Below are 23,788 nucleotides of genomic sequence, written 5' to 3' on the forward strand. Positions count from 1 at the left end.
CTGATGGGCATCTTTATGCAGACTTTACTGCTTTTATTTTGAGTACACAAGGTCTGGGGCAGCGCACCCGTCCGGGCCACGGGGCTCCCAGGGTCTCGGACCAGCCCTCAGGCCCGCAGCCACCCAGGGCGCCCCCAGCTCCCACCTGCTTCCAGCTCCAGGAGCCTTCTCTCCTCCCCTCACGCTCACCACCTATGCCAGCATCAGCCTGGCATTTCTGAGCCCCCTGCACCCTTCCTGCTCCCAAAGGTGCCCCGGCTCTGGGTGGGCACTGTTCAGTACTCCCTGCTGGAGCACACCCACGGGGACACCCTGCCTTTCCTCAAGTGGGGGTCTCACCTACACTGCCCTCCCTGTTCTGAGAGCTGCTGGACCTCCTGAACTTCCCATCTGGCTTGTACTTCCCCCAAGCTCCCTAGGGCCCTGGGCTGGGCAGAACCTGGGCCCGAACAAAGCAGAACAGGGTTCTCAGGGCCTGACCTCAGAGCCTGTCCACCGTGGGAGAGCCCGGAAAGGGGCAGCTGCCTCCCTGTCTTTCATTGCCGTGCACCCCTTCTTCAGGTCCAGGGTCTTCAGCCCTCCCCAAAGTGTCTGTGATGGTGCCAGGATGCTGGACACACAGGTGGAGCCCAAAGTAATGAGGGAGGTCAGTGTCTCAGCCCAGTGAGGCCAGGTCAAGAGCTGCGCAGACCCCTGCCCGTCCCTCTGGCCTGTGCTGCCTCCCCAATGGCCAGAACAACTCCAGGGCCTTTTGAGGGACCGGCAGGCAGACCCAGTGGTGGTCAGCCCAAGGTCAGCCACATGTCAAGCCCACAGTTCTGGCTTGAGTGTCTAGTGGGGGGAACCTAGGAGTCCCCAGCCCCCCAGAGGCAGGGCTTACCATCAGGGTAATAGGCTAGGCCCCTACTGCCCGACCCTGACGTTCACCGCTGACGGCCAACAGGAAGAGGCCGGCAGAAGACCCCAGGACTTCCTTTAGCTGGGTGAGCACTGGATACCATGGTGGACTTGGGGTGCTGGGGTGCTGGCCCAGTAGTGTAAGGCAATGGAGGTCCCACGCTGTGGGCGCCGTGCTCCAGTCCTCGGCCCCTGTGAGCACTGTGGGACCCGGGAAAGAAGTATCCACGTCTTCTTTCGGAATCTCAGCGTCTTGGAAACCCGCCATGCTGGATAGTCTGCCAGCTCGGTTCTCCCAGACCCCACTCTGGTCACAGCTGCACCGGCTGGACATAGCTCCGTGGGAAGAGGCCAACACGTCCATACAGCCGGCCTCGCCACCAGTGGGGGTCCAGGTGCTCCAGAACCTCGATGATGGCCCCTCGGCGGAAGCTGAGCTGCGTGGGGTTCTGGGCGGAGAAGTCAAACTGGGCCTGGGCGAAGCAGGCCTGAGGCGTCTGCAAGGGGTGAGGCGGTTAGTGGGGCCCCTCAGGAGCCCGAGGTCAGAACTCCCCAACACGAGTGACTTGCTGCAGGGCGGGAGGAATCTTCCAGAACACTTGCCTCGAGTCCAGAGGGGTGGCCTCCCCACCACGGGCCTCCTGCCCCACCCGCCCCTGTCGGCCACACAGCTGCACTGCTACTGTGCCCTGCCATGGACCATAAGGCTGCTGGTGGGTCAGGGGCCTCAGGCCTGGTCCTCAACTGTGGCTTGGGCTAGGTCCCTGGTCCTCTGGGGACCTGACTGTGCAGCAGCCATGATACCTTTTGGCTCCAGGCCCTGGAACCACAGGATGGGGCCTCATCGGCTGGACATGGTTGTGCCACCGAGAGCAGAGCTTACTGCTTTGCCAGACTTGGAGGAGAGAATGTTGCTTGGAGGTGCTCCCAGCCTGGGTTCCAGGCCCCCAAGGTGACCTTGGATGAAGCCCTAACCTTCATGGGACTCGGTTTCCCCACCCTTGAAGGACAGCTGGATGGGAGCTCTCTGTGGGCACGCCAGCCTGGCGCCATGCGATGATGCCCAGCACCCTGGCCCTGCCTGCCCCACCAGGATCTCTGCTCAGAACCTGCGGAATCTTATCCAGGATGGTGATAGGATCAGCGGGCAAGCTGTAATTAGCGGTTCTCTGCCCAGGAAGGAGGAGGCGGCATGGGTCCCAGGGCCAGAGCCAGATCTGGAGTCACCCCACAGGAGGGATGACCCCGGGGCACAGGGCAGAGCAGGGGAGTGGGCACAGGCAACCATCAGGCCGCGGCCCGCTCCAGCACCTCCAGCTCCATCCAAGGCCAGAATTGGACCCGCCAGCAAGGGGGAGGGATGAAGTCTGGGAGCCCAAGGCCCAGCTAGCTGGGGAGAAGTGTCCTTCAGAGCTGACAGCAGACCTCTGCCCACAAGTCAGTCTGAAGTCTCAGCCTCCTGGCTGGACAGGGTGGGTACTAGGCGGGGTGTCTGGAAGCACTGCTTGACTCTGCTGAAGTGTCAGACCCCAAAGCCTCATCCTGTTGGGCAGAGGGAACATTGGGCCCAGCTAGGGCTCACAGCTTCTAAGGCCACGAATAACAAGGCAACAGGGACCTAGGCACAGGACAGGACAGGACAGTTTCTCAGCCCCTTCCCGGGTCTTGAGCATGCCCATGCTCCCTGTGTCCCCTGCAGAGTCCAAGTTCATCTGGGCTATCCTAGGGTCCTGACCTATAGCCCCAGGCCTTGCCAATAGCCCTCTCCCAAGGAAAACAACACATTGGGGCTGTTTTAATAACCCCATTGATGGGTATCGTCACTCTAATGAGAGTGAGAGCTGGTGCTCGAGGCCCCTTGATGAAAGGGCTGACTGGCAAATTGCTGTTATTGTGAGGACCAGGGTGGACACAGACCCTCCCTCATACCCTCTGCCTGGCCAACCTTACCCAGGAATGCTCATCCCACCCCATACCCCACCCAAGGCCAGCAGAGACCAGACAGGGCCACCTGGCAGGTGGCCTCAAGTGAGTCACCTCACTCCCTGATCCTTAGGGTTCCCTTTGTACAGTGGGGGTGCTGGCGCTCAGCACATGGAGCCTGGCTCGGCGGCACTCAGAAGGCCCGGCCCGGGCCGATTCTTTCACTCATTTGACAGACACTGCTGGAGCACCTGCTGGGTGCTGTGCGTGGCTCTGGAGCTCAGCACAGGCACACCTGGGTTGCCTTCAGCCTCCTCCTTCCCTTTTCACCTGGCGGCACCCACACTAATAGAACTCGAGAGCCTGGCCTGGGCCCCTCCTCCTGTGATGTGGGCCTGCCAGGGAAGGAAGGGAGGCCAGCCCACGTCCGCTGGCCCTGCCCGGCGGAGAGGCTGCCTCCGGCCCGCGGGCCTCTGCCCCCAGCCCCCTACCTTGAGCAGGGGCGCCTCGTCGCACAGGAAGATCTGCCGCTTCTTGGCGATGGTGGTGGTGCGGTAGAAGTCCACCAGCTCGTTGAGGGAGTTGAACTTCTCCTCCCACAGGTAGTACTTCCCCGAGGCCTCACGCAGCACCTTGAAGTGCTGGACCTGGTCCCCGTAGCTAGAGGAGAGGAAACACGGTCACCTCAGCTGGGCCCACCGGACTGGCCCGTCCCAGCCGGGAACAGCCCGGGCCTGCTGCTCTCACCCCCAGCTGCAGCCAGGCCGTCCTCTCTCTCCTGGAGTAAGGAGGGTGCAGGTTTGCCAGGGAGCTCCGGGCCTCACTGCCCAGCTCCAGGTAGGACCCAGTGTTCCTCCCCTGGCAGTGGCGTTGGGCTTACGCGTACCGGTCCTGCCCAGGCCACTTTCCTGCTGTGTGACCTGAGGCAGGCCATCTACCTCTCCGGACAACACGTTTCCTCATGAAGATGACAACTCCCTTCTGGGTAAGTGCTCGCAGCATGCTGATTATGGTTTGTTGACAGCATTTACATGGTTTCTCCGAGACACTGGTGACCAGACAGGGTCTCTCACACGCTGTGACGTCCCTCTCGCGACCTTGACATTCTCCTCCTCCCCACCCCGCTCCGAGCCTTCACAGTCCCTTGGGGAGTGAGTCCTGACATCATCCTGACACAACCCAAAACCTGGCAGTGTGAGAGGAACTCGGGCTTGTTGGAGGCCTGGTGTCTTCTTCCCCTTCCCCTCAAGAGCCTTCTATGGCTCCCACTGTCCTCGAAACAAAATCCTATCACTTCAGATTCAACATCTGACTCTTTATTAGAGGTCCAACTTGTCTTTTTTCTCTAATTTCCGATGCAATCTGAGCTCTTTGTCACCTCTCAGCCTCCACATCTGATGCACCATCGCCAAATTCCCCCCAGAACCTCTAGCCCAGCTGGGGAGTTAGCCTGCCTCTCCCAAACTGGCCAGCGGGGCAGAGCCTCTTCTGGCTGGTCCTGGGCCGAGGCCTCTGCCTGGGGCTTTCCCACCGGTGGCGTGTCCCACCCTAGGACAGGCCGTGCAGGTGGTGCTGCCTGGGTCGGGACAATAGGCAGCAGGGTTCTCCTCCCTGCTGCAGGGGTGGCTGGGCCTGTCTCCTGACGTGAGAGTTGCAAGTCAGCCCTTTGTACTGTGGGGAAACCGAGACCCAAGTGACAGCAAGAAAGGGCTGGGGCCTATCTGAGCTCACGCATGTCCAATCCACTGGAACATGCTCCCCAATTGGTTACTCATTTTAAACAATAACAACAATAATTATTCCAGCCGTGAATGGATGGTGTCCCAGATCTGCCGTCCTAAGCCAGGTCCCACTCTGACACGTCGTTACCTGTGCTGTGTCCCTGGGAGAAGCTTCCTCTCCTCTCTCCTGTCCTCTGCCTGGCCGGTCTGCAGCCTCCTGTCCCTTGCTTGTGGTCAGCCACCTGGCACACACCCCAGCTGGCCTCGCTAGGAGTTGGGGGAGCGAGGCCTGGGCTCACCTAGCCAGGCTGGCAGCCGCGGGGAGAATACAGGACAGTGCAGGTCCTGACCAGGAAGAAACCAGCTGAAGAACCAGCTTGTGGTGGAATGATCTGTCCGGGCGGCTGGTAGAGCTGAGCCCTGGGAGTTGGGGCCGGTGGGCCTGGCAGGCGTGTGTGTGTGTGTGTGTGTGTGTGTGTGTGTGTGTGTGCGTGAGGGCACTTTGGGGGCCAATGGGAAGGAATGTCCCCTGGGCTTCCTGAGCCATGGGCTGTGTTCTTTTATTGTTTGGGGTTAAATGAGAACCAAACACTGGTCCAGAGACCTGATATTTAAAAAAGTGAAAAAAAAAAGCACCACCTGGGTTCCAAATTTAAATCAAGTTCATCAACTTTGGACACAATGTTCCTATAAGCCAGGGTTTGCCTGGCGCCTGCAGCCCAGGCTCTCCTGAGGACCGGTGTCTGCCACCCCCAGCTGCTCGGGTCTGTGGCTGTCCGCCCCGTCCCTGTCCGCCCGTCCCTGCCTACAGCCCACTTCCTCCACCTGTCAGCCCTGGGGCTGGTGTACTGCTTCATGAAAGGTTCAAGAAGAAAGATGTACAGTAAATGTTTGTTCAGGGTAACCATCCTCTGGTCTGAGTGAGTGCGTGTGCCCCCACGTGGGGGCAAAGTGGGACTCCCCCACCCGCCCCAAATCACTCAGAACCCCTGTCTTCACTTTCAAACACGGCTTGAGCTCCTTGCATATACTACTTAGTCGGTAAAACGGCCCCCCACTCCGTTACAGTCAGGGGTCTCCTTGGGCCCCTGCACAGCCTTCTCATAACCTGCAGCTCATAATGGCCTGTGCCACTGAGAAGGCGGGGAGGCAGGAGCGGGCCCTGAGGGTCTCTGGGTGCGGGAAGCGGGGCTCGGAGTAGCGCACCAGGGCCCGAGAGGCACACTCATCCGCTGCTGTGTTCTGGAAACCCTCTCCTTGGCAGCTCTGAGCTGGGCGTCTAGTCCTCCAGGTGTCCTGGCCAGCTCTCAGGGCACTTAACTCAAAAGGGAGCCAGTTCGCTCCACCAGAACTGAGGCCCCAAGATGCCCGAGGCTCTGTGACCAGATGGAGCAATGCTCGCTGAACCCAGCACAAAGCCGCTCGTGTGATGTCAGCAAGCATTGTTCCCAGGTGACTAAGCCGCTCGTGCTGCCGGCTGTGGGACATGTGTGTCTGTGTGTTGGCTGGAGAGGGGCGGGCAGGCAGGCTGGGGCCTCCCGTCCAGCCTGCCCGGCCGCAGCCTCTGAGCCCATGCGCTCAGCTCGATGGTCTGAGCCAGTGGCCGCGACCCTGCAGCCCCTGGACCTTCGCCTGGGGACAAGTCCTATGAGCCGCAGAGGGAGGTGACCGATGGCTGGGGAGGCCAGAGACCTGGAAACAGGGGGCCCCAAGTGCTCCATGTCTGGGTCACCTGGGGCAGACTAGGTGTCAGCCTGAGAAGAAGCCTAGGAGGCCCCTGTCCAGAGGACAGGAGCAGGGAGGATGCCGTAGTCTTGAGAAAGACCTCAGCCCCGAAGGACCACAACTTTGAATGTTCTGGTGTTTGAAGATCATCTACAGTCACTTTCATCCAGAAAAAAAAGCATCCCCTTGTCACACAGGGGGAGATGTGGGAAAGGACTCAGGGGCCCAGGGATTCCAGGACCTTCCAACCTGAGGAGTCTCAGGTCTGGGAAGCTGGTGTGTTCCAGCCTGTGTGTGGCACACAGGACACGCTCAGCATTTAGCTGAGCATCTAGCTGTCCCTTCGCCCTCCTGATCCAAACTTCCTGTTTTAGTGTGGCCAGCAGGGCCCAGCGAGGAGGACCCTGCCCAGGCCACAGGCTGCCAACTGCCCATGCTGCTGCGTGTGACCTGGGTGTGGCTCTTCCTGCTGAGCCACCTGCTGGCCTGATCTCGAAGGGACCACACCTGTCTGAGGCCAGGCAGGGCCTTCTCCATCTGAAGACCCTATGGGCTCAGCTCCTGGCCAGTCAACCTCTCTCCTGGCCAACTGATCGGGTGTTGCTAGCCATGGCATTTGACAACCTCTCAGATCATGGGTTGCCCTCTGGGGACTGTCAAATCTGGAACCCCACCCCCCCACAACTCCCAGGTCAGGAGAACTGAAGGGCATGCATGGGAAACCGGGTGTGGGTCTGGATAACCCCCACACTTGGAAAGAAGGCTTGTGAGCAGCTAGCCTGCTAAGTGAGCCCTCTGGGCTGGAGGGGAAGGTGCCTAGGAGGGGTCTGAGACTGCATATTGCCAGAAAAGGGGGCCTCTGGAGCTGGTCGACGGCAGTGGGCCATGCTGGGGGCATACACTGTATGCCCGTGTGTGCCTGTGTCCGCGTGTGCACAGGCACACGTGTGTATGTGCATGTGTGTCCTGCATGTGTCTGTGTGTGCCTGTACGTCTCTGTGTGCCTGTCTCTGCGTGCAGACATGGGCCTTGTACGTGCCTGTCTACGTCCTGGTCCACACGCTTCAGGGTCTGTCTCCATGGTGTGTGGGTGCCTGTATCTCCCCCCACCCTGTGGGAGTGACTGTGCTTAGGCTTTTCTCTGAGCAGCTATGGGGGGCCAGGGGCTGAGCCAGCTCTGGGCTGTCAGAAAAGCCCAAGGATCTGTGAGCAACCGACAGTCCTGTGCAGCAGGTTTTTCTGGCCCAGCGGCAGCAGCAGCAAAGGTGACAGTGGCAGCCCAGGGAGGGTAAACAAGGCTGGCGAAACTGGGACTGCCCCTGCCAGGGCCTAGGGGACCCCTTGGCAGGAGTCTGGGTGCTAACTGCTGGGCTGCTCTCCACTAGGCCTGGCCCTTGCCTGGTCTGTGAAAAGGAGGGCAGGGAGTGGAATTGTTGCGTGGGAGCAGGCAGGACTCAGCCTGACTGTGGGCTTGTGGGGACAGACTGCTGAGGGCCTGGGGTACAGGGAGGGCAGGTGGAAGGGTAGCCCAGGTCTGTCGGGGCACCAGCTCTGTTGCTTGCAGTGAGCCCTTGGACAGTTATTGCACCTCCTGAATTTTGCCTTCCTGACATGCAAACTGGACTTCCAGGGTTCACTCGCTCTCTGTCTTTGCATGCATTGGGTCTCTCTCAACCAAACTGGAGTTTCCACTTCCCTGCTACATTTGCCTCCTCAGTGCAAGGCTGGCATCTAAAGGACAGGGAGCTTTGTCCTATGTTGCTTGTGACTGAACCCCAAGCACCTGGGACAGGGCCCTGCACACAGTAGGTTTTCAGTGCCTGAAGCGGCAGAGCAAACAGTGTACATTGCCTCCAGGCACTTCCGGCCTGAATGGAAGCAAACACCCGACCTGGGAACCAGCCGTCATTGACGACACCCACGGCGGCCCGGATCCGAGTGTTTCCCGGCCCCGGCATCGCAGCCTCGTCCTGGCTCCCGGCCATTGGCCGCCAGCTCAGACGTGCTCCTGGAGGGACAGGGGGACAGCCCTTTGTAAACTCATAAAGGGCAGCCAGCCGTGGCCACTAGTGCTCTTCAAGGCCCATAAACCCCACCTCTGACAGCTTTATGGGGCTTGGCATGAGCGTGTAGGAGATGCCACGCGTAGTGGGGTCAGAGTCCTCAAGAACCAAGCTAGCGAGGGCGGAAATGCTCCCACATGTGAATCTGTGCAGCCGTCAAGATGGTTGGCCCTCGGTCACTGGACTTTACAACTCCTGGAGTTACCGTGGCATGGCACAGATGCCGAGGGAAATTACTGGGCTGGAGAGGCTACCCGCCAGGTCCAGAGCCGGCTTCCCTGCTGCCCCTGTTCTGCCCTCTCCTGTATGCCCTGGATTCACAGGGCCAAGAGTGGGGTCCCTTCCCTCAGAGCACTGTGTAGCCCTTTGGGAATTAACATAATGACTCTTCAGTGGCATTTATTGGACTCCTACTATGTGCTAAGCACTTCCCATAGATACTCATTTTAGATGGGACAGGCTCAGAGGGTAACTTGCCCAGCACTACAGTGACACAGAAGTTATACAGTAGTCACCAGAGCTGAGCCTTCTGCTCCAAAGCCACACTCCCAGCCCCGTGCGCTCCACGAGTTTCAGTTCCCCCACTCTGACGCCTGCCTCCAGAGGCCACTAAAGGACCCCCACCTAAAGATAATGGGCTGGGGAGAGCCCAGCAGGACCCGGGAGCCCTGGCCCAGCTCCGGTGAACGTGCGGGTCGGTGCCGCCACCTGGTGGTGCTGTGCGTGAACCGCAGACAGGGCCCTGGAGGCCCTGCGGTTGCGTCCTCCGGACTTGGCCGACGCCTAGGAGAGGTGCTCAGGGTCTTCGGCCAAGATGACTTGGCAGACCCCTTTCCGAGTTGACACAGGCACTGACCCCTCTTTTCGGGACGTGCTGGCCAGGCCTGCCCACCTGCCCACCTGTCCAGACAACTGTTGCTGTCGCAACCCACTCTCACGGCCCCACTCCGGCTCTGCGGTGCTGTCCCCTGAGCCTGCCACCCTCACCCCTCCTTCTGCACCGCGCCTCTCCCATTTCAGCTCAGATGTCTCTACCTTCACCATGTGGGACCTTCGCTGTTGCGAATTTTCTTCACTCATCATGGCTCCTTGGGCCGGGCCCTGTTTACTTCCCCACCGCCCTCCTCGGGCTGGACTCCTCTTCCTGCCCTACCCTGTGCAAGTCAGACGCCCTGAGGATGACTAGTTCGGGTTGACCCTGGCTGTGCCGGCGGGGCTGCACTTACAGAGAGGCACCAGCAGAGGGCAGTGCAGCAAGGCCCGTCGTGGGTTCGAGCAGCTTCAGCTCAGCGGCGGGTCTGGCAAGGCCAAGCTCCCCCACAGTCCAGGGTCCAGAACGGACTCCGTGACTTGCCCAGTTCCGTGATTCTCTGGGTGACCGTGGGCTTTGGGCTAGTTCGCAGTCACTGAACGCAGATAAGTCGGCCTGGTGAGCGCCATTCCCAGGGGATAAGCAGGCCCTGGACAGCCAACACTTGGAAAACTGCCACATCCTGCTTTTGTAAGGAGGCAGGCTGGGAAGTGGGGACTGGACTATGGAGGTGTGTTAGGGTGTGCCAGCACGGGGGGCTTCAGATGCCCAAGACCATCCCATGAAGGGGAGCCAGAGCCCACAGGACCTGCACCTGCGAAGCTCCACCCCCGCCCGCCCCCCACATTGACAGTCATTCTCCCATTTTTAAGATGAGGAAGTAGAGACTCAGAGAAGACAAGTGGATTCCCATCCCTGAGATCACCAATCTGTTCTCAAGGGAAAGGGAACTGAAAGTCGACGGCTGGTTACATCCCCTGGGGGGTCAGGTGAGGCCGCGTGTGACCGCCACCACGCAGGGTGCTGGATCCTTCCACTCCTCCCCCAGAGCCCTCCTCTTCTCGCTGGTCAGCCCACACAGGCGCCTCTAGGCCCACAACGGAGGTCACCCCCTCGCAGGGCGCAGCGGATGGGCCATTGCACGCCTCGATGAGCTCCTTACTGAAATAGCCCCGCACAGGTCCCCCTGAGCCGGACTCAGCCAGGAAGGCGCCCACTGAAGACACTTCTGCCAAGTGGAGGCCTCCAGCGTGGCACCTCCTGTGGGCTGCACGAGGATACCATAAGCTGTCCCTAGACCGTCTGGTTCTTTCTCTGCGTCTGTGGCATTCCCCTGAGCCCAGCGCCCAGTCTCCTCCCACCATTGTTAATCACCAGAAAGGCCCCAAGTTGCTTCATCAGCAGGAAAATCATACAGCACGGCACTAGGAAGATGGGCACTCTGGCAGAGCCACACAGCATACACCCTGCCCCAGGTCCACTGCCACCCCTTCCTTCCAGCGGGCAACTCTGCCGCCCAGCACCAGCCCTTAGTGTCAGTAAAAGCAGGCAGCAGCTCCTCCTCTGTGCAGGCTCTGTGACCGCAGCAGCCCTGAGAGTTGGCAAACAGCCCCCACTTCACAGTCCACAGACCCACGCCACCCAAGGACCCAGCCACCCTGCCCCTCAGCCCCCACCAAAACCCCAGGTCACCTGCAGCCTGGCTCCTTACAGGCATTCCTGCTGCCAGACTTACCCCTCAACCCTTGCCCTCCTCACAGCTGCCAGGGGTGTCGGCTAAAAAAATGCCTGGTCGCCTCTCACCCGGCTCAAGGCCCTCCGGCCTCCCTGTTGCTCTGAGAGAAATCCCGCCTTGTCAGGGTCTGTCTGTCTAGTCTGTGCCTTGCACCGGCTGCTGTGTTCCAGACACACACCCCTGCCGCCCCCACGGGCTTCCATGGCCCTCAAGCATGACACAGCCCTCTCCACCCAGAGGTTCCCTCTCGGGCCCTCAGGCCCAGGCCCCCAGGCGGCCTCCATCGCTGGGTCAGATCTTTGCTCAGAGGCTTCCTCCAAGACGCCTTCCCTGACGACCTTGGCTCCTACTGTTTCCTTGTTCACTAGCTCCCCCACCAAAGCATACATACACCCACAAGGCAACTTTCTGTTTTTCACAACATTTCCCAGCCTCTAGAATATCCTGGCACACAGCTCAGTCAATAGCCCATGAGTTTCACGTCTGGGGCTTTCTGTTCTGGGCGCTGGGAATCGGAAGGGCGGAGACCAGTCAGGGGCTGGACACCTTCATTTCCCACCCCTATTCCCGCCCTTGCTTTCCAGCCTGACTGAAGAATCAGTTGCCTCAGCTGTGGCCTTTGAGACTGGGTTCTGTGCTGCCCGGAGGTGCTGCCCTGTTCACAAAGTCAGACCCATGGGGGCCACCTGCTTCCGTGCCAGGCGTATTCTGATGGCTCTTAGATACAGCGACTCATTCATTCCTTGCAGTGAAGCATTTTGGGTGCGAGGAACAAGCACAGAGTGAAGGGACTCGCCCAGGGCCTTACAGGTGGGAAGGGGCAGAACCAGAGCCAGAATCCAAGCAGTGCAGTGACTATCCCCACAGGATGGGACCCTAAACACATTCCACAGCACATCCTGGAAACCAACGCTGGGTGCCCTGTGCTCTCCCACCCCCAGTCCAGTCCACGTCACCTGCTAACATCCTTCTTCCTCCCTTGATGACAAATCGCTGACAGTCCTCACTGCTAGTTCCATAATACCCCTCAACTGGCCTTCAAGGCCTTGTAGTCAGACTGCTTTCCAGAGACCCCTCACACCCTGGTCTGGGCTCGCCTGGCCTGTGTGTCTCCCGGGCCCAGAGGGCCACAGGCCTTCAGGTGTTTACTCAGCCTGCTGCACCTACAGGCTGCCATTCGCTCCACCTCCCCGCCCCACCTCCCGCCAAGGCTCGGCTCTACTCTTCATGGGTCAGGACTCACTTCACAGAGACTGAGAACTCCCCAGGGGAGCTCTCGCTCTCCCGGATCAGGAAGGCGCCCAGGTGGTTCCGCTTCTTCAGGATCTCTTCAGCCAGCTGCCTGGAAATCCTGCCGGAGTACCACCTGCAGGGTTGGGGAGACGGTGAAGGCACCGTGAAGGCAGGGCCACCCCACCTTGGGCCTGGCATTCAGCACCGCTGTTCCCCAAAGTGGTCTGGAGATGCCAGATATGATGGCACCCTCGTACAGATGGGGAGCGGAGGTGCAGAGAGGTGACTTACTTCACAAACTATGGCAGGCGGGGCCTAGGGCCCAATCCCAGCACTTTGGCCCCTGAGCCCAATTCTTTCTGACTGCAGGAAGCAAACCCATCCCCTTATGAAAACAGAAAAAGCAAGCCCCCATGAACCTCAAAGCAGCCTATTTCAGATGAGTGATTCCATTTCAGATGGTAGATCAAAAAATACAAAAGTCAAAAAATACAAAAACAGATGACAAAAGCAGTAGCAGCTAAGATCTGGTGAGGAAGGGTCACTCCATGTGCCCATTTTACAGATGCACAGACTGAGGCCAGTAGAATTTTTTTTTCCTCGTGGGCACAAGTCCCTTTATCTGCCGATCAAACAGAACTGGGTGACAAAAGTTGCCCTGTCTTAGAGTCTTGTATCCAGAACCTGGAGGCAGAAGGGGCAGTGAAGCTTCTCTTTGGGCCCTGCCCAACTTGCTGGTTGACCCCAGGTAGCTCTTGACCTCTTTGGGCTATGTCTCTGACTGGCTTCTTGGCCCCAGTGCATTAGCCTAGTTTTGGCTCCTTTACTATTCAGATGGGGAAACTGAGGCCCGGAGTCCCACCAACTGAGGGTGGGACCAGAGTGCAGTGCTTGCAATAGCTCCCTTCCCTCCTTCAGCAAGGGCTTCCTGAGACTGAACTTGGCCCCGGGGAAGTGAGGAGGGGGCGGATGTGCGTTGGGACTTCTCCTGTCATCTCAGGATGTTGATGTGTCCTCAAAGCTGAAAGCAGAGGGCATAAGGTACAGCAGCAGATGTTGGGGTGTCCTGCCCTGATCCCCACTTCCACTGCACTGGGGGATCTTACCCAGTGAAACCCCTGATCTCCTGCCCCAGGACTTTCCTGCCTACAGACAGTGACCTGGGTAGGGTGGGCTGAGCCCCTGGAACAGCCTCAAGTGACGACTGAGGAGAGCAGGTGGATAAACACCAGCTCCCTGCCCCCCTCCATGGGACCACTCTGGGGTGTCTGTTCTGACTCCCCCTTTTCTCCTGACAGTAGAACTCCAGCCCACTGTCAATAGCATGCCCCCACTGGCTCCTTCCCTGTCCATGGCCCTAAATAAAGCCTTGTCCTCACAGCATAGCCCCAACTTCTAGGAGCCTCACATCCCCAGAAGGGAGAATCTGTTGCTACCCTCAGAGTAGAGAGTGGTCTTGGCCCCGCACAGTGACTTCTTTAGGAGAGGAGGAGGTGCGGTGATAGCATACTGAGTGTAGGGAATCAAGGCAACCGCCTGGAGAGCTCACTGGCATCCACAGAGTTTGGGGTCCTAACTGAATGCCTCGAATCCAGAGGCTGAAAGGGGACATGGTGGCTAAGGGCTGGAAAGAGAGCCACCAACCAAAAGTCCCCAGCAGGACACAGGTGAGGAGCAGGGGCCCAGTGGGGCCCCAAGTGGGCGTTGCCCGAAGGCCTGGTGTCTCCAAAGAACCCACAAAACCCTACAGAAGGCGTCAGTGTGTGGGTGGCTGTCACCCTCAAAGGATGTCACAACCGCGCCCTTCGAGGAGGCCAGCCCTGCCCCCACCAGGGGAAGGTGGGGCTGAGTTTGGGTGGCTTGAAGGGTGGGTTGCAGGAGAAGCTATCATTTCCTGATGCCCCCAGAACCATCTCTCTGCCACACCAGTGTCACTCTTCGTGACTTCTTGTGGTCCATTTTGCTGATGTGCCCAGAGTGGGGCAGGGATCCCCGGAGGTTGCATGCTAAATCCCTGGCTTTGGAGTCTCCTTGGCCTCATAACTGTTCTTATGGGGGTCCCCCCCAATCTCCTGATGAGCACAGCCTGGAGCCCACAGCATCCCCACTCGACACTCACTCCGCCTCTTGCCAGCTGTGTGGACCTGGACAGGCCACTCGAGCTCCGTATGCCCATTTCCTGCCCACGAGTGATAACAGTGGTAACCGGGGCCCTAGGGAGAAAGGCCAGGCTGTTGCTGCCAGCAGGTGTTTGCTGCTGCTTGTGTCTGAGGGGCTCACAACCCCCTTCCCACACAGCGCCTGGCTGGGCCTGCCTCTGCCCTCCCCAGCAAACTTGCATTCTAACTGCCAGACGCAGCGGCCCATGCCTTTCTCTGGCTGGCCCCTGGCCACGTGGCTGGGCCATGAATCCCAGCCTGGTGGCACTTGGCTCCTGCCTCCTGCCTCCCCAGTGGCCCCCGAGGCCAGCAGGGTGACAGTGGGTGTTTGGGAAGGAGTGAGTGGGCCTGGTGTAGGCACAAGTCTTTCTGGGACCCTGCCTGCCCCTGACCACCCCCCTGGGGACCAGCTAGGCTGAGTTACAGGCTGAGTTGGAGTTTCCCCACTGCTATTTTGGGGCTAGAGTGGGTCTGAGGTTGGCCAAGAACACACCTGGGCATGATGTCAGGCAAGTTAGTTCAGGGCCTGACTTCCCCCACACCCCCGACCTTGTGTTCTCCCAGGTATGAGTGGCCAGAGCTGATCCTAGGGACCCCATGGACATCGCAGGCAGGAACCCTCCATGGCTCCCTGGTGTAGTCTTGCCTCAACTGGTATCATTGCCTGGCCTAGTACCTCCATCTTTTGTCCTGCTCCCCCAAGCAAAAGGAAGCCACTCTGGGCTCCTCTGTGGCTGTAGGCCACCCAGCTTTCTGCCTTTTTCTAGTCCATCATCTTGGAGGCCTGCTCAGACCCGCCAGCTCATGCTGGTCTGTCCCACCCTGTTCTGGCTGCTGGCTTTAGTATATACCTGGGGTGTCTGGGGCTGGCTGTGGTCACGGCTGGGCCGATGGAAAGACTGAAAGGCAGATACCCCCTGAGAGGAATAAACCCCTGACACCCAGACGTGGCCTTGTGTCAGTTCCGTATCACACGGCCCAGAGGGACACTGCAGGGGCCGGAACCCAAGGATGTGGCCTCCTGAGAGAGGTTGGGGGAGCCTGGGGTGCCTGCAGACCTGAATGGGAAGGGGCCTTGCCCAGCAAGGGAAGCCAGAGGTGGCTTCCTTGGAAACAACTGGACGGCAGATAAAGAGGAAATACCCTCCAGACTCCACCCTGGGCCTGGCCCTCCCGCCTCTCCCACCCCTAATCCCAGGCATCACGCTCCCAGCCTGCCCCTCTAGCCTCATGGCCCTGTCACCCGCCTCCACATCGACAGGGGCCCCCCGCCCCTCAGCTTCCTAGTCCGGGCAGGGCCCGCAGGTCTTTCCTGCCAGTCCCACTACTGGTCCCGCTTGGCTCATCCTGTCCCTCTCCTGGGAATTCCTCTTTTTCTACTCAGCTAACCCCGGCATATCCTTCCAAACCTTACTCATTGCCACTTCTGAGAAGCCCTCTCTGGCTAGTTACCTCAGTCTGACTGTCTTCCTATGTCGTAATTTCTTTATACCCCGTCTTCCCACAGGATGGAGCTGCTCTGTCCTCGAATCTCATCGCGTATTTAACATCACCAGGCTGGTCCCCCTAGGGCCACGGCCAGCTTAGTGAAAGGCTGAGTGAGCTCCTGCATTTCCGCCTGCCTCAGCCATCATTCAAACACGTCAAGTTGTTTTTTTGTAGCTTCCTTGGCCTCCGAGAGTGGGGGTGGGCTCTGCCCAGCCATTCTCAGCACCACGGCATTGCTGCCACCTGCTGAGGGCCCGGCGGGGCTCACACACTATTCCCCAGCCCCACATACTATTCCCACTCTGCCTTGTCCTAGACTCCGCTCAGCCAATGTCCAGTTCATGTCCATACCCCAAAGGCAGAGCCAGGGGGCGTACCTCCTCACCCCTCCTTTGACTCCCTCCCTCCCCATCTCCCATCCCAACACAGGGCTGAGTCAGCCTCTTAGAGAGAAATCTACAATCTCTGCAGATTGGAGTCTTAGCCCTCCTTGCATTCCAGATAGGGAAGCGGAGGAACAGAGAGGGTAGGGCCCTGTCCAAGGTCACACAGCAGCCAGTTGAGGGCCCAGGCCCTGTCCTCTCCAGAGCTCTCCTGGGTGTTCTCTGTCCTAGGTCTTCAGAGTCAATGCCTGGGCTCCACCTGACCCAGACCTCACTTTGGACAATCCTCACATCTCCTTCTGTACTTGCTGATGGTGGATGCTGGGGGCCCCAGGCCGACAGAAACTGAAGTGAGGTGTTCCCGTGCCCAAGGGATGCAACAGGCCCCAGCCCTCACAGAAAGCTCAGTTCAGCCTGGACCAGTAGAGACTCAGCTCAGGGGTTGAATCTTGAGGACAATCATGGACAGCCACTCACGGGTGGGGCTTGATGTGGATGTAGTTCTTGGGAATAAACCCCTCGGCACCCCGGAGCTCTGCCTTGTACCAGTTCTGGTCATCTTCCATGTTCAGGATCTGTGGACAGGAGAGACACAGTCACTCAGTTACCAGGAGAAATCGCTGTCGCCTGCCGAGGACCCGCCCTCACTCTGAGCCGTGTAGTAAAGGCCGACGTCCCCAGGTACGTTGGGGAGCCAGCTGAGTTCAGTACTTAGTGTTAGTCTGGGTCGCTGCATTTCAACAGTCCTCGCTGTCTGAGCTCAGGGGTGATGATTCAGTGAGGGGGTGTCCAGGCATCAAGCAAAGGAGGACTTTGGGCGGGAACCCAGTTTGCTGGTGCTCCTGTCCCATGGTGTGCTGCCCTTGTCCCCCCACAGGTGTGCGGAGAGGAACTGAAACACGGGGGTGGGGGTGGGCGGCACTGTGGTGAGCAACTGAGAAGCCACAGGGAGGAGGGGGCCAGTCTGGGAGTGGGTACAGCGTCAAGCTTGGGGTTCCCTCCTTCTTCCTCTGGGCAAGTGTTCCATGTGTCTGACTCTCATACAGGCCCCCAAGTTTGTCCTCACTAAAGTCCACCTCACAGATGGGGAGGCCCAGCAGGCCACGCAGCAGGGGAGGGGTAGTGCTCACAGAGGAAGACAGGCTTTGGGCCTCGGGCTCAGGTTGTCTGGGGTGGCGGTTGGATGGGGAGGCACCAGTTTTCGCCCGCATCCTACTGTCTCTGGACCTTGTCCAGGGCTCCTCTTTCCTATTGGTCCTGCACCAGTTCTTACCGCCCATTCAATCTTAGTGGGGATACTTAGCAGGAGAAAAAATTGGATCTAGAATAGCACCCCAAGTAGAAGCCAGGGCTTGGGGGCAGTCTGTCGAGAGCATCAGCTTAGATTTTACCAAGAGAAGCTGAGATTTTGTTGCTGCGGGCCCAGGCCCGAAGCCCCGCCCTCGTGGGCAGAAACGGGCTCTCGGCCCACCAGTCCTCACTGAGCCCCTTCCTTCCTGCCCTTGCAGCCCAGGCAAGGTCAGCAGTCCCAGGGAAGACGGAAGCTGGTGGCTGAGTCAGGAAAAACTTTGCTGCGAACTAAACCAAACAAAAATTCAAAACTCCCCATCATGCTGAAAAATTAGAACTTGTGAGTCACCTCCCTTCGCCACAGGTTTAATGAAGATGCCCTGGTGCTGGGACTAGAGTGCCCTTGTCTCTCTCTGACATTCTCCACATGGCTATGGCCTCGGTTCCTTCGATGTGAAATGGGTGCATTTATGGCCTGCACTGAATGTGTCTCACAGGCAGCAGAGTGGACATGTGAGGGTAATACAGCTAATATATCCCTATTTGGTTTTATTTTGCTGTGTTGTTTTTTCATCTCTACTCCAAAAAACCCAGAAACTCATTTGGTTGCATTAGCTAAATTCTTTTTTTTTGTGTGTGTGTGTGTGTGTGCATACAGAACTGAGGTATAGGCCAGAGGTACAGAGTGGGGAGCAGAACAGGCCAACTGACAAAGTGGTCTGCCATGTGGTCGCCTCCGGGGTGGGTGGGGTTTGAACTCATGCTGAAGTGGCTTTAGCTTCTCAGTGCTGTGCTTTAACCCGCTGGCTGCGCCACCAGGGAGGGCCCACTTTAGTTAAATTCTTACTGTTAACATCGCTCAGTATTGACACTTGTTCAAAGCCCAGACCCCCCATAGAGGGACGCTTTGTGGGAATTCCCACAGAACAGAGACCGGCTCCTCCCCGGCTAAACCGCACTCCCCTGTCTCTGAGACTTGCCCCACCACACCTTCCACCCAGGGTGGTGTGCCCTGACCAGTGCCTTCCCTGAGCAGCTGTGTGCTGGGTACCTGCTGGAGCTCAGTGCCGACGCAGCAGGGAGCCAGGGGCTTACGTTCTGGTGGGCAGAGGGAGACAGCAAGCTAGGAAAGAAGCAAGTAAGCAGTATAATGATAAGTAACCTGAAAACTTTTTGTCAGGGTGACATCGATGAAGGATGTCATCTAAGAAGGGTGGGGAGACCTTCAGCGAGGAGCAGATGGGGTAGTCAAGAAAGGCCTCTTTGAAAAGGCAGCAAGTGGGCTGGGGTGGGGGCTGGGAAGTCTTCTGAACCATTCTCATGGTTTTTTGTAAGTCTCAAACTTTCTCTAAAATAAGGACTGTTTACAAATTAATGCAAAAAAGTCCATCAACATCTTAAACAAAGGCAGGATTTGACCCTGCACCCATAAGGTCAAAGAGTAGAGGCCTCACCACAGCATCTGGCCCTAGCTTTGAAGGATGCTGGCTGCAGTAGGTATCTGGGAAGAGGAGAAAGAATAAAGAAGAAAATGTCAATTGCTCACGGGCCACCTCCCAGAACTGGCAACTGTCAGCATATCAGGACATTTCTTTCTAGTCTTTTTTCCAAGACTAGAAAATGGGACGTGAATGTCAGTTCTTCCTCCACAAAATTACTGACTGTGGATCACTGTGAAGTTTGACTGTGTGCACACATCTGCGTTCTGCTTTTTGCCACTTCACATCGCACCATGAGCACTGAATGTCATTAAACATCCTCCTAAAATAGTAGCTTCGGGGACTGTACAATATTTTGTGCTGCTGCTGAGCAGGAGTGTAGGTGGCTTCTATAGCACCCACCAACATGTCCATCTGGGAGCTCCGTTCTCTCATGCACTGTCTCCATGCAACAAGTTCTGTGTTTTGCTTATTTATCTGGTTTATGGCCCCTGTCTGCCACCAGAATGTCAGCTGTGTGAGCAGTGAATGTTTTCTTCTCTGCTGGCCACAGTGCTTAAGCCAGAACCCAGGATACAATGTGTACCCCTAAGCCCTAGTTTCATTTAAAATGAAATCCAGGGCCCTCTGAGGGCCCAAGGGGTTAAGTCTCAGCACTATGAAGCAATTTGCAGACACTGTGGCATCAGTTCAATCCCCGGCCAGAGAGCTGACCCACATGGCACAGCAGACCTCTCCTGTCTCCCTCTCTGCTCCTCTCAGCAGTGTACATCAATGGATCTACTTATTCTGAGCCCCACTTCTGAATCCTCTCACCTCCCATACCTTTGGCCTGTACCCCAGTTCTTGCATGCATAAATAAATTCTTTAAAAATTTTAATGAACCAAATCCTTCACACACGCCAATTCCTGCTGTCTCCCCACCTCGGTCTCACCCCGTCCTTCTCACTGGTTGTTCTTCATCACAGACCTTTCTTTGAGCTCTTAAACATCTTAATATGATCCTGTTCAGGGTGAGTCCACTGACCCTCAACCAACTTCTGACGCTGGGTCCCCTCCCCCCCCAGAATATAATGTCCAGCCTGGTGACCATTGTGCATAACGCTATTACATACTTGAAAGTTGCTAAGAGAGTAAGTCTTACAAGTTTCCACACAAGACAAAAATTTGCAACTATGGGAGGTGATGAATGTTAAAACCTACTGTGGGGGACACTTTCAATACATACATTTACCAAGTCATTATGTTGTATACCTGAAACAGACACACTATTATATGTTAGTTATATCTCAATAAAATGGGGAAAATAACCCAAAATATGTTTGCTGAATGAATGAGGGCAAAGCCTGAAAGATCCCGTCATCCCTGTGGATATGAGGGATAACCTCAGGCCCACACGCCGGGAGGGCACCCCAGGAGCAGCTAACTTCTTCCTCCTTCACGTAGCCCCATATCGCACTGAAAGTCCACTAAGTGCTGGGCTCTGGATCCCAGCAGGGACCCCTCAACTGTGCTCCCTTCCTGAGCAGCCACAGCTCATTAGAAGCAAACATACCAGGAGGTAGTTAATGCTTTAGCAAATGTTGCTGGGAAATCTGACTAATCTTGGGGTGGGGGTGGTGGGCATGGAGCCAGAGAGGGAAGTGGGGGTGTTACTGTGTTTTCAACAGTTATCCTGGGGGATCCCCCCTCCCCATTCTACCACTGAATGATCCCTCCGAGCCCCAGCTGGAGGTTGCTGCCTACGACCTTCCTAGTTCCACTCCCATCCAAGCCCAAATCTGAGTTCTGAGGCCCAAGATTGGCCGGTGAGACCCGTGCCTAGACTGGGTTCTCTCTAAGAGCTGCAGGCCCTGGCGTCACGCCCATGCTAAGCCTGCCCCTGTTCGCAGTGGGCCTCATTGCCATGGGGTCAGGTAGACACAGGTGTGGCCATCGCAGCATAGAGAGGGGAGTTCCTCAAGAGGATGTGGTTCTTCTGGGGGAACACCAGCCTCTCCAGTCAGCCCACCAGTCAGTTCAGTCTCACGGGCACACAACATGTCTTCCGGAGCCAAAGCTCATGGGGCCAAGTTTGACCTCACACCTGTGAAATGGGGACACTAGTGGGGTCTTCCTGGTGGTATACCACGAAGCTGTCCGCAGCCTCTGCAGCACAATTTCGGTCCCCAGCCAAGGAGCTGACCCACGGGACACAGCAGACCTCTCCTGTCTCGCCCGCTGCTCCCCTCAGCAGTGTATTTCAGTCAATCCACCTGTTCTGCTCCCCGCTCTGTCTCTGGTGACCCCTCTCACCCCCGCACCTCTGGCCTGTATCCCAGCTTTGGGATGCATAAATAAATAAATCTTTAAAAAAAGGGAAATGGGGACACTAGTTACCACCCCCACCCCTCGGCAGCTGAAATACTGCAGTGACAAGCTTTGCTGAGCTCAGCCCTGGGTAGTAAGGTATCAGGGAAGAGCAGGCCCTTCCTTACTGTTCTGGAATCTTGGGGCCAAAGCAGCACCCTCAGTGCCGAGTGGAGGCTGTGCGGTCGCGCGCCTTCTGCTCCAGTGTGGAAACAGCTGGAAGCTGTTTGCTATGTCTTGGCGTGACCACCCGGATCTAGCCCCTGAACTCTGCTTTCATAGGCAAACTGGTAGGGAAGGACATTGCCAGGAGAGAACCCAGAGACCCATCTTCCAGGACCACCCTGAAAAACAGTGATGGCCATCAGAAGGGGTGCAGACAAGGAGAAATGAGCTATGGGGTCACTTCAGTTCCCTTTTCTCCACATGCTGGCTCTTGATGCTTAAATACCAATTATTTTACTCCCAACAAGTTATCTTATTTCTTCTATAACACTTTCTCCCTCTTCCTTTCTCCTCCCGCCCCCCTGCCCCTCCCACTCTCTTTCTCTCTCCTCTTCTCTCTCGCCATCTGCACTTTCAACTTATTTCCTGCAAAACGGGGCATTAAACTAACTCCTGCCAGGCACTGTGTTGAAGTGCTACTGAACACTCATGGCCCCAGAAGGGATCATTGTTTTTCTACCCATTTCCTAGACTGGAAAACTGAGTCTCAGAGGGAGGAGTTAGTTTTCCCAGAATTGCATAACTGATAACAGGAGAAGCTGGACGTGTCCTCCAGATCTGGACTCGGTTTGGGGAGCTGTCCTGAGCTGCTGTCTCTTAAACAATCCCCACCCCTTGTGGGGCCAACCCAGCAAGGCTCCAGTCACCTTACCTTGAGTGTGTCCCCCTTGTTGAAGGCCAGCTCATCACTCTCGGTGGCTTGGAAGCTGTAGAGGGCCACGGACTCCATGTCGCGAGTCCCCACAGCTGGGTCCGAGCAGGGCGGCAGCTTCCTGCTTCTGCAGTCAGACTGTCTTCCTTTGTTTGGAGAGTCTGTTTGTTCTTTTGAAGCTGAGCCTGAGAGCTGACAGGGGAGAAACAGGAAGCAGAGATATGTCACAGAAGAGGGGGGCATGTGGGAGGCCCAACTTACTCAGACCCTGTGGAGTCCCTGGGCAGCCCTGGGAGCAGGTGCCCGTCCTTGCGCCCAGGTGACAGATGAGAAAGCTGAGCTTTCCAGAGGAGAAGCACAGCAAGCCAGCCCGCCCTCTCGGGGCATGTTACATGGTCCCAGCCTCTTTGCCAGTCACCACTTTGCCAATCTGCCCTCCACATTCTCTAAGCGCCCATGCCTCCCGTGTCTCCCCAGTGCCTGCTCTATCAATGCCAAGCTTCTTGCCCCGCATCAAGGTCTGAGCCACCACCATACCCACCAGCACACACCTTTCCAAACTTACCCTCTGTTTTCTGAAGAATTCCGGAGCCCCAGATACCGATACCCTCTTCATTCTCCAGCCTTTTGGGTCTGTGTATCCCTCTCCCTGCTCTTCTCCTATCTCCTCCCAGGAGACTCCTACTCATCTGTCAAAACCCAACCCAGAAAGTACCTCTTCTGCTTGAAACATGGGCAAACTGATCTAAAAGAAATGCAAGTAAATACTGACCTTTCGTTATTAATAGGTTTGTTGTGGCAGTAGAGTTGATGCGGCAATTCTATAACAATTGTGTGAATAGTGTAGGGAGGAACATAAATAAATAAATAAAATATATCAATGTTGTTTGAAACCAGGACTCTCTTCAGGAAGGAAGGAGACCCAAATCTAGAAGGAGGAAGCAATAAGAAGCTATGCTGTTGTTTGGAAGTTCAAAGTCAGATTGTTGCTGTTTTCTGTTAAAAAGTTTTACCTCCTTCATTTTTGCTACTGTTATTGATTCCATCATGGCTTTGTATTTTAGACTGTATATTATAATCCATCACTCTCACGATTTTGCTGCTCAGATTGCCCCTGACACCACTTGCAAACCCCGGTGGTAGCAAGATTCCCTTCAGGCTGCCTCTGTCTTTGAAACAGGGCCCCATCCTGAGCACCCTCTAACTTTCTGACTGATGGTAGGTTCCAGTCCTATCTAGGTCTTTCCCTGCCCCAGTTCTGGTATCAACCATGTCTCCAAGGATGAGTTGGGTGGTATTTAGAAACACTGTTGAACTGGTGTCAAGCATGTTTATTGCATGAAGGCCTCCCAGGTTCTAAAGCCTCTCAGCCGACAGAGCTGGGGAGGGGTGTGTGGGATAGATAAATACACATACACACTCATGCGTGCATACATATATATATGCTCATGTATGTGCTCACTATTATACATATACCATCATATATTATATAAGTGAGGGTTTTTAAATTTTATTTTTATTTATTTATGCATACAAGAGCTGGGGTACAGGCCAGAGGTATGCTGGATGACAGGATTCAACCGAGACAGATGGGGAACAGAGCAGGCAGATCGACAAAGTACACTGCTGAGGGGAGCAGCGGGCGAAACAGGAGAGAAAGGAGAGGTCTGCTAAGCTATGTGGTTTATTCTCCTG

General features: G+C 56.8%; 1 protein-coding gene across 1 annotated transcript; it reads right to left on the reverse strand.

Moving 5' to 3' along the window:
* Positions 1-36: 36 nt before the first annotated feature.
* GRAP (GRB2-related adaptor protein) lies at positions 37-22,193 on the reverse strand. Its single transcript, XM_004684555.2, has 5 exons — positions 22,094-22,193; positions 16,616-16,713; positions 12,119-12,241; positions 3,312-3,480; positions 37-1,394 (listed from the first exon to the last, which is right to left on the reverse strand). The coding sequence occupies exons 1-5, from the start codon at positions 22,169-22,171 to the stop codon at positions 1,209-1,211; spliced, it is 654 nt and encodes a 217-aa protein (XP_004684612.1). The 5' UTR covers positions 22,172-22,193; the 3' UTR covers positions 37-1,208.
* Between the last annotated feature and the right edge of the window lie 1,595 nt (positions 22,194-23,788).

This window comes from Condylura cristata, unplaced genomic scaffold (assembly GCF_000260355.1).
Source record: "Condylura cristata isolate star-nosed mole 26May11 unplaced genomic scaffold, ConCri1.0 scaffold00017, whole genome shotgun sequence".
Lineage (NCBI taxonomy): Eukaryota > Metazoa > Chordata > Mammalia > Eulipotyphla > Talpidae > Condylura > Condylura cristata.

What these genes read in the sequence shown, in the direction of transcription:
- GRAP (XM_004684555.2), bottom strand. Translation starts at nt 22,171, where the DNA reads ATGGAGTCCGTGGCCCTCTACAGCTTCCAAGCCACCGAGAGTGATGAG. An exon ending in ACAAGGGGGACACACTCAAG is followed by an intron (nt 16,714 to 22,093) that starts GTAAGGTGACTG and finishes TCCTGTCCACAG; the next exon opens with ATCCTGAACATGGAAGATGA. An exon ending in ATCCACATCAAGCCCCACCC is followed by an intron (nt 12,242 to 16,615) that starts GTGAGTGGCTGT and finishes CCAACCCTGCAG; the next exon opens with GTGGTACTCCGGCAGGATTT.